The 10247-nt window shown below is 43.2% G+C and overlaps 1 protein-coding gene across 1 annotated transcript; it reads left to right on the top strand.

The window, feature by feature from the left end:
* Positions 1 to 7656: 7656 nt before the first annotated feature.
* LOC116637338 (tripartite motif-containing protein 60-like) lies at positions 7657 to 9069 on the top strand. Its single transcript, XM_032412707.1, has one exon. The coding sequence runs from the start codon at positions 7657 to 7659 to the stop codon at positions 9067 to 9069; it is 1413 nt and encodes a 470-aa protein (XP_032268598.1).
* Positions 9070 to 10247: the final 1178 nt, after the last annotated feature.

The following is a 10247-nucleotide window of genomic DNA, read 5'->3' as shown; positions in this document are numbered from 1 at the left end:
GCAGTGTCTCCCCCAACAACAAGATTAGGGAAGTTTTAAGCTAGGGGTGCATGCGTATTCATGAAGGGGCTTGGCCAAGGAGAGTTCAGTATAGAATTGGGGCAAAAGTCAGCCTAAATTCACAGAGGCCAGGTCCTCGTGGATCGAAGTCACAAGGGCCAGCAAGGGTCAGCGTCATCAAGTCTCTGCTCCACTTAGTCTGGTATTTGAGTGTTCAAAGGGGTTTAAAGCTTGCAAAAATGACTCAAGAAAGTGTGTTAGGTAAATCTTTACTTTTGAAACTGCCCTGGAAATTTTACCATGGCTTTATTTGTCCGATATGGTTAGGCTATTTCCTGGCCTGGTAGAGACTATTCGTTTTTGCATTTTCTTTGTTCCCTTCAAATCCTTAACTACTGAGGTTTTTGCATTTCTTTGTAATTCCAACCCATCCTAGGAAGTTCTGCGAGAAGGATGCTAGAGCCATTCAGGTGTAGATAATAAAATGGCTGGGGGCCTTAAAGGTCTTCTCTTATGTCACAAAAGCTATGTCTCCTCTTTCTTTGTCCAGGGACCCTAGCTTTCTGCTTACAGTTTCTCTTCCTGTCATTTCCCCTGTTCCTCGTGGTGGGAAGTTGCTTACAATATCATTCATGAGACAAAACTGGGTGTTCCTCTTTAAGTCCCTGTCAGGGCAGTGGTGGAGGCAGCTGGAACAGGGGAAAATGTCTTCTAGATCTTTCCAGCACTGGGAAAAGCAGGAGCCATAGAAATTGTACCTGCAGCGGAGGGTCATTGGGTCTCTCGGGTAATCCAGGCAGATGGGGCAGTGGGCCTCAGCTTGGAGCTGGGCCATATTGGCTTTATAAGCCATTGTGCTGGAAGGATTTCTTTCTGAGGTTTCTATCTTAAGAAAGGACTGATTTCACAATATATGTGAATCAAACCATCCATCATGCCATATGCCTTAAACTTACACAGTGATGTACGTCAATTTTTTCTCAATAACACTGGAAAACATTTCCAAAAGCGGGGCGGCAGGGGGGTTGCTGGTTCTCCAGGAGCTAAGGCAAAATGAGAAGCTCATTTCCTCAGTCTTCCTCCTTTTAGAAATCAGTACATAGGAAGCTATAGTCCCTGAAGTTTGGTTCTCTTTTCCTTTATTTCCAGAGGAATCTTCCAAGAAGAGCCACAGATCTCCACATAATTACTGATCTTTCTATATTCACTGGCCCAAATGAATTGAAGGTCTTTAGGGAGTCTTCTTGGTCAGGAAAGAACCCAAACTACCAGCACTATATTGTTCCTAGGGACAAGATATCCCCCCTCCCACTTTTAAAAAAGATTTATTTATTTGAGAGAGAGAGAGAGAGAAAGAGAATGCGGGGGGGAGGGGAGGAGAGGGAGAGGAAGAGAGAAATTTAAACAGACTCTGGGCTGAGTGCCGAGCCCTGCTTGGCTTGATTTCACAACCCTGAGATGGAGACCTGAGCTGAAACCAAGAGTCAATTGCTTAACTGACTGCGCCACCCAGGTGCCCCAGCCCAAGATAGTCCCTTTTTATTTTGTTTTAAAAAATATTTTATTTATTTATTTGATAGAGAGAGAGTGAGCAAGAAGAGCACAAGCAGGGGGAGCGGCAGAGGGAGAGGGAGACGCAGGCAGGGAGCCCGATGCAGGGCTCGATCCCAGGACCCTGGGATTATGACCCAAGCCAAAGGCAGATGCTTAACCGACTGAGCCACCGAGGCACCCCGATATTCCCCTTTAAAAGGGTGCCCAGTAAAGCATTTATTCTTCCTTTTTGACATGAACAGCACTTCATGTTGGTCAAATAATAAGAAAAGTTACTACCAAAGATATATTCCACTAATATTTAAAATAATATAGAAGGGGGACGCCTGGGTGGCCCGACTCGGTTGAGCATCTGACTCTTGGTTTAGGCTCGGGTTGTGATCTCAGGGTCATGGGATCCAACCCCAAGTCAGGCTCTACTCAGTGCAGAGTCTGCTTAGATTCTCTCTCTCCGTCTCCCCCTCTGCCCCTCCCCTGCTTGTGCTCTGTCTCTCTCTCTCAAATAAATAAATCTTTTAAAAAATATTTTATTTATTTGTTTGAGATATAGAGAGCGTGAGACTGAGAGCATGAGCAGGGGGAGGGGTAGAGGGAGAGGGAGAAGCAGATTACCTGCTGAGCAGAGAGCCTGATGCGGGGCTCGATCCCAGGACCCAGAAGTCATGACCTGAGCCAGAATCAAGTCAGACGCTTAACTGACTGAGCCACCCAGGTGCCCCAGTAAATAAATCTTAAAATAAAAATAAAATAAGGTAGAAGACCAATACCATTTTGCAACCCCAAATTTATTAATTAGTCTAGGCAATGACCAGCATGCTTACTAGCAACACAAAGAGTGAGGGGAAAAAAAACAAACAAGCATTATAGACCTCCTGAAGAGAGCACATAACAGAGTGAAAAGATTTTCTTTAATTAGGAACACAAATGCCTGCACCCAAAAATATCACTTTGAAACTTCTTTAAAAATAAAATGGTGGGGTGGGGGGTGCCTGGGTGGCACAGTTGGTTGATCATCCCACTGTTGATTTCGGGTCATGTCGTGATCTCAGGATTGTGACATTGAGCCCCACAGCAGCTCTGTGCTCATTGGGGAGTCTGCTTCAGATTCTCTCTCTCCCCCATGCCCTTTCTCTCTCTCTCATATAAATAAATCTTAAATTTTTTTTTTTTTTAAAGATTTTATTTATTTATTTGACAGAGAGAGACACAGCGAGAGAGGGAACACAAGCAGGGGGAGTGGGAGAGGGAGAAGCAGGCTTCCCGCTGAGCAGGGAGCCCGATGCGGGGCTCGATCCCAGGACCCTGGGATCATGACCTGAGCTGAAGGCAGACGCTTAACGACTGAGCCACCCAGGCGCCCTTAAAATTTTTTTTTAAATGATCTTCTGAATGTCACGAAAACAATTCATGAGTGAAAAGGTTTACATAGTGATTTTGTGTGCTCTAGTCAGTTCCCTAGAATCTAGACATTACTTGGAGCAGCTTCTTGTGCATACCTTCCAAATAACCTACGCATATAAGAGTATGTATTGTACAAGTGTGTGTATGTATTTAAGAAATGGGAGCATCCTGCGTATTATGTAAATTTTTCTTTGAATATTTTATCCAGGAGATTGTCCATGTCCTCACATATAGTTCATTCTATTTTAAAATGTGTTGCAAACTTGGGTAAATGTCTAAATGGGAAATATAAATGTAAGGAATGTTTTTTGGAAGACTGTAGGCTGTCCTCTCCTCTCCATTATTATTTCCCCATTATGTTTTCTTCAATTTGTTAGCTAAAAATACCTTCCATTTACTCAATGGATTATATTTAAAGGATACTGAGAGATACGAATCAACAGCCAAATGAAACAAAACATAGGGCAAGATTCCAAAGGAGCTTCTGTCCTTGTGGAGTCTGGGGCCCTGCATGGTGGTACAAAGGAACTCTCTGGCTCACCAACATGGAAGCTCTCCAAACCCCCCTCCTTTTTTGTTTCTTTGTTTTGTTTTTTAAGATTTTTATTTATTTATTTGAGAGAGAAAGACAGAGACAGTGCACGCTCGAGAGACAACACAAGTGAGAAAGCACAAGCGGGGGAGCCGGAGAGAGAGAGGGAGAAGCAGGCTCCTCCCTGAGCAGGGAGCCTGACGCAGGGCTCGATCCCAGGACCCTGGGATCATGACCTGAGACAAAGGCAGACACTTAACTGACTGAGCCACCCAGGTGCCCCCTCTTTTGGGTTTTAATGGAGGCTTCATTACTTAAGCATGGCTGATTAAATCATTGGTCATCAGTGACTGATTCACCCTCCAGTCTCTCTCCCCTCTGTAGAAATCAGGGTGGGACTAAAAGTTCCAACCTTCCATTCTTGGTCATTTCTCCTGGCAACCATGTCCCCAAGATCTTTAGGGAATTTCTAAAAGTCACCTCATTTACAGCTGTGGTTGAAAGGGGCTTGTTATGAATAACAAAACATCCATTTCACCTTTACACACTGAAGGAACTGAGGACAGGAAACTAAATATTACAACAAAAGATGCTCCCATTACTCTTATCACCCACGAAGTTACAAGGGTTTTGGGGGCTGTGAGCCAGAAACCATGGGCAAAGACCAAATACATATGAGAAATATATTTGGGTCATCTGAATGATGACCACGTAACAGTAGGTTATTCTCCTGAGAATCCAGCCCTACGATTTCAATTAAAAGGTGATATATTAATTTTATTATTTCTTCTGCAAATATTAGCCTCTTTCAGTCCCACAGGTACAAGTTATAAGAGTTAAGAGGCATCTTAATTATTGATTCTTCAGCCTTCAAGATTTTATCCTCAAGTTATCCAACTGACTCACCGGAAAAGACACTTCAAGGAGAGACCTGGGCGAGCCTGAGTTGCTGGGGCATAATCTATAGGGTGGGACAGACCCACCCAAGCACTCACTGAGATGCAAACTGATCCAAAGAGGATTGTTCTTTCAAGGCTAACTACCCCCTCACCTTCAACAACCTGTAATCCCACACTAGGTGAAATGGTTATGGTGCAGAACCCACTCCTTCACTGTCTGCAAGGAGGATGAGGTGTTGAAGATTTAAAAAACCAGCCTGCAGTATGGTTTGGCCTTACTTTGGCTCTCAAGTTTCTCACAGGAATAAAAATATTAATAACCCAAATTACATTGGGACTAAATGACCTTAGTCACTGAGCCTTACAACCTCCTGCTAGCCTCAGGCTCTCTTCCCACGCTCCCCCTCCAAGCAGGGTCATTGAGCATGTGCAGGTCCCACACCCGCCCACTTCCGGTGAAACAGCCAATCACAGCACGGAACAAATGTGCGCCTCTGACACAGCAACTCACGCACTGAGGGGCGTGTTGGGGTCACTAACCTGAAACCTGTCTCTGAACTCAGTGCACGGTCTCTCGCTTGAGCTACTACTGAGCGGCGTACTCCAGGTAAGCAGGGAGGGCCGGAGAAAGGGCTAAACAGGGTCTTTCGTCATGAGCTTAGCTGAGCAGGGGCTTCCTGAACATCTTCTGGGCTCCTGATTTCGGGGTACAGGCTTGTGCATGACTGGGTCTCCTCATACTCTGTAAGTCTCCTTAGAAACACAGGATTCCCCCTCCAACCGACTTCTGCCAAAAATTATTTTATTTATTAATTTATTTTTGAAGATTTTATTTATTTATTTGTTAGAGTACAAGCAAGTGGAAGGGCAGGCAGAGGGAGAAGCAGACTCCCTGCTGAGCAGGGAGCCCCATACGGGACTTGATCCCAGGACCCTGGGGTCATGACCTGAACCGAAGGCAGACGCTTAAAGACTGAGCCACCCAGGCACCCCTGTACTTCTTATTTATTTATATTTATTTATTTATTTATTTTTTAAAGATTTTATTTATTTCTTTGACAGAGAGAGACACAGTGAGAGAGGGAACACAAGCAGGGGGAGTGGGAGAGGGAGAAGCAGGCTCCCGTGGAGCAGGGACCCCGACGCGGGGCTCGATCCCAGGACCCTGAGATCACGACCTGAGCCGAAGGCAGATGCTTAACGACTGAGCCACCCAGGTCCCCGTTGTACTTCTTTTTTAAAAGAATTTTTGGCTGGACGCCTGGGTGGCTCAGTCGGTTAAGCGTCTGCCTTCGGCTCAGGTCATGATCCCAGGGTCCTGGGATCAAGTCCCGTATGGGGCTCCCTGCTCAGCGGGGAGTCTGCTTCTCCCTCTCCCTCTGCCCCTCCCCTCATTCGTGCTTGCTCACTCACTCTCAAATAAGTAAATAAAATCTTAAAAAAAAAAAAAGAAACCGGAGGATTTTAAGCTCTAGAAAGATGTTATGAGTTGTGTATTTGAAGAAAGTTTTTATTACTTGAATGGCAATGGATGCAAGGGAGCAAGAAGGGTGGCACCATAATCCTCTTGAAAGCTGAACGCAGCTTGGGCGAGGTTAAGCTGCTGTACTAGGTCCTATATCTTAAAAGGTGCCAGCCTGCCCAAATAATACACAGTAAAGTCAATGAGTAAAAAGAGCAAGGGACATAAATAATTGTGATCCCAGTGCTCTAAAAAATGAACTACAGCACTTCCCTTTGATTTAAACATTTAGATGAGCCTGAAGGTGATTTTTCTAAAACTTTAATACTTTGGAATAATAATAGATTCACAGGAATTTGGAAAGATGGTACAGAGAGTTCTCATGTATCTGTCATCCAGATTCCCATGTTTCTTTTTTTTTTTAAAGATTTTATTTATTTATTCATGAGAGAGAGAGAGGCAGAGGGAGAAGCAGGCTCCCAAGGAGCAGGGAGCCCGATGCGGGACCCGATCCCAGGACCCTGAGATCATGACCTGAGCCGAAGGCAGACGCTCAACCATCTGAGCCACCCAGGCGCCCCCAGATTCCATGTTTTGTATAGTTTTTTTTTTTTAAGTAATATTTCAGAGTAACATTCAAAGATCACGACCCCTTCCTCTGTAAATACTTCAACATATATTTCCTAAGAGTAGGACATTTTCTGTAGCTATGATGCAATTATCAAATCTGGGAAGTTTAATTTTGATGTTACTATCATCTAATAAATAGTGCATATTCAAATTTTTGCCATTCTATATTATCCACTTTATTTTTTATTTTTTTTTAAAGATTTTATTTGACAGAGCGCACAAGCACAAGCAGGGGGAGGGGCAGAGGGAGAGGGAGAAGCAGACTCCTCACTGAGCAGGGAGCCTGATGTGGGGCTCGATCCCAGGACCCTGAGATCATGACCTGAGCCAAAGGCAGATGCTTAACCAACTGAGCCACCCAGGCGCCCCTGTGTTATCCACTTTAGAGCAATTTATTTGCCTATCTAGACTCTAGAAATCTAAGATCACAAATTTCCCTTAGTGTTTTAGTCTCTTAATGTAGAAGTTTTCCCATTTTTTTTTTTTTCTTCAGTGTCATGGCATAGAGTTGAAGACCATTGACTTGTTGAATGTTCCTGTGGTTTAGATTTTAGTGATTGTTTCCTTGTGAGTAAATTTAGGTAAATTTCTTTTTTTCTTTTTTTTTTTGGGCAGAAATACTCTGTAAGTGATGTTTTCCTCATTGCAGGCCATCAGTTCGTCCTTTCATTAGTCAGGAGGAATTCTTCAGATTTCTACATTGTAAAGGCACTTATTTTTCCTCTCTATAAATAAAATATAATTGTTAGAGTGATATTTTGTGAATATATTATTACCCAGGAAACTTCACTGAATAGTTTTTACAGTTATTGATGATTCTTGCCTAAATTAATTATTATATTATGATAGTAAGTCTGGGAGATTCTGAAAATTAAAAACTTTTCTCATCCACAGGAGTGATTGCTTACTTGGACCTGTGGCTACTTTGTCGAAGAAGAAAGTCATTAATCTTAAAATTGAGGCGGGCTCCTCTATGAGAGCTGCAAACAGTGAATCCTTCTCGCCCTCAAGCTAAGGGGCAGGACATGAAACAAGACTTCAGTGGCTGCCAATCAGCATGCTGGGCCAGTGAAGCCTAAGGCTGTGAGGTCTGGGGGCGGATACCTCCTCACTGGGTCTTGAGCTTAAGGCAGGCCTTGCCAGGGGGAGCATTCTTAACCGCTTTTGTTGTCGGCTCAATGGAGTTTGTGACAGGCCTGGTGCATCTCCAAGAGGAGTCTAGCTGCCCCGTCTGTCTGGATTACTTGAAAGACCCAGTGACTATAAACTGTGGGCACAACTTCTGTCGCTCCTGCATCAGCATGATGTGGAAGGATCTAGATAATACCTTCCCCTGTCCTGTCTGCCGTTTCTGCTTTCATAACAAAAGCTTCAGGAGCAACCGCCAGCTCAGTAATTTGACTGAAATTGCTAAACGACTGCAGGTCAGAAGGAGCAAGAGGAAAAGGCAGGAGGAGTATTCCATGTGTGAGAAGCACAATCAGTTTCTGACCCTTTTTTGTGGGAAGGACCTAGAGGTTTTATGTACCCAGTGCAGTTTCTCCGTTCAACACCAGAAACACTACATTTGCCCCATTAAGAAAGCTGCCTCTTTTCATAGGAAAATTCTAGAATATAGCATTGAGCCCTTGAAGGACAATGTGGAACGAGTTGAAAAAGTGATAACTCTTCAAGCCAGCAAAATAGCGGACCTGAAAAAGAAGGTAGAGGATAGGAGAGAAGAAATCATTTCCGAATTTGAGCAAATTAGACTGTTTCTACAGAATCAGCAAGAGGCTCTTCTTAGGCAGATGGAAGATGAAGAGAGGGACATTTTAACAAAACTAAATGAGAACCGAAGAACATTGTCAGGTCACTTTTCCACATTGAAACATCTGCTGAAGGAGGTAGAGTGCAAGTGTGTGCAGTCAGAACTGGAATTACTGACCTGTGCTAAGGGTATCTACCACAGGTATCAAAACCTAATACATCCTGAGCTCTTTGTATTCCAATTAAAGAAATACGGATTTGGCCTTCCTCCACAGTATTCCGGCTTGGACAGAATTATCAAGTCCTTTCGAGCAGATGTGCTTCTAGACCTTGAAACAGCACACCCTCAGCTTATTGTCTCTGAGGATAGAAAAAGTGTGCGATATGGAAACAAAAAAACCCACCTTTGTTATAACCCAAGGAGATTTTATCTCTGCCCTGCTGTCCTGGGTTCTAGGAGGTTTAGTTCTGGCCGGCACTACTGGGAGGTAGAAGTGGGAAACAAGCCTAAATGGACCTTGGGGGTGTGTCGAGACTGTTTTCCTGGGAATTGGCGGAATCGGCCGGTAGCTGACAGTGGATTCTGGGCAATTGGGCGATGTATTGAAAGCATTTATGTTGTTCTGGGTCATAAGAGAACCCAGCTTCTGCCTGTAGTAAGACCCAGTAAGATTGGCATTTTTCTGGACTGTGAGTTGGGTGAGGTTTCCTTTTACAATATGAATGATAGATCTCTTCTCTATAATTTTAATAATTCCTTTATAGAAGCCGTTTGTCCCTATTTCTATATTGGAGTAGATTCTGAACCTCTTAAAATCTCTTCAGTAGCAGATGATGAATGATGAAGTACCTGGGAAACAATATCGTTTCAGTGTCTCGGGGTAACCTAGCCAGTAAATTTAGTCTCAGTAATTCTGGACTCTTAAGGTTTACTGCTGAAATCCAGAATAGATTTTCCTCCTCCATTTTCAGCAACTATAAAAACATGGTAGTAACGCCAATTTTATAGATGTTTTGGGTATCAATGCCCAGATGCTTTGAATTTCTTAAAGTATTTGAGAATTATATTACTTAACAAATCCAACAAAATATTTCCTGTTGAAATTGCCTATAAGTTGTCTTTTAATTATAGTCATTCCTTTACAGTTGAGTAAGTTGTCTTAACAGGCATCCTTCCATATATCTACCTTTAGTGGTTTCTGTTTACTTCCATAATTCTTAATATCGTATTTCCTCTTTACTGTATGTGTCTATTACCAGTTGACACAGTTGACAGATTACTATAGATAACTGAGGATTTTGGCCTTTTAAAGGCCCTTTCCCTACACACATTTATACAGATCACAGATAATCTAACAGTTTTTTCCTGGTGAACATGGTTCTGGATCCCATGTTCCAGTCTGAACAAGCTACCCTGTATGTATATAGCTGTCTCTGTCCCCACTGTCCTGGGAATTGTCCTCTGTTCTTGAATTCCTTGTTGGTTTAATCCCATGTCTTCTGCTTGTTTTATCTTCTCATTTGGAGTGTCATCCTACCCCAAATATTTTAAAATTTGGGGGATTTTGCATGTTTCAAAATGATTTTGTTCTACCTATACTGAGGTGACAGTTAAGCCAAATATGCATGGCTACATTGGAAGTCATATTACCTAATTTTCAAAACATACTATTGTTTCTGGGAAGTCTGATACTAGTCTGATTCTTGATACTTGGGTACCATTTTCTTAGGATTTTTTTTTTTTTAAATATTTTATTTATTTATCTGACAGAGAGAGACACAGCAAGAGAGGGAACACAAGCAGGGGGAGTGGGAGAGGGAGAAGCAGGCTTCCCGCGGAGCAGGGACCCCGATGTGGGGCTCAATCCCAGGACACTAGGATCATGAGCTGAGCCGAAGGCTGACGCTTAACGACTGAGCCACCCAGGCGCCCCTCTTAGGATGTTTTAAAGATCTTTTTTATTTCTAGTGTTCTGAGCTTTGTCCATTTATTTTGCTGGTTGGTGAGATAATCTGTCAG

The sequence above is a fragment of the Phoca vitulina genome, unplaced genomic scaffold, assembly GCF_004348235.1.
Source record: "Phoca vitulina isolate PV1807 unplaced genomic scaffold, GSC_HSeal_1.0 scaffold14, whole genome shotgun sequence".
Taxonomy (NCBI): Eukaryota; Metazoa; Chordata; class Mammalia; order Carnivora; family Phocidae; genus Phoca; species Phoca vitulina.
The sequence above is the reverse complement of the archived record's forward strand: the minus strand, read 5'-3'. Positions and strand labels throughout refer to the sequence as shown.

Excerpts from the sequence above, each read along its gene's own strand:
- LOC116637338 (XM_032412707.1), top strand. The coding sequence starts at position 7,657 with ATGGAGTTTGTGACAGGCCTGGTGCATCTCCAAGAGGAGTCTAGCTGC.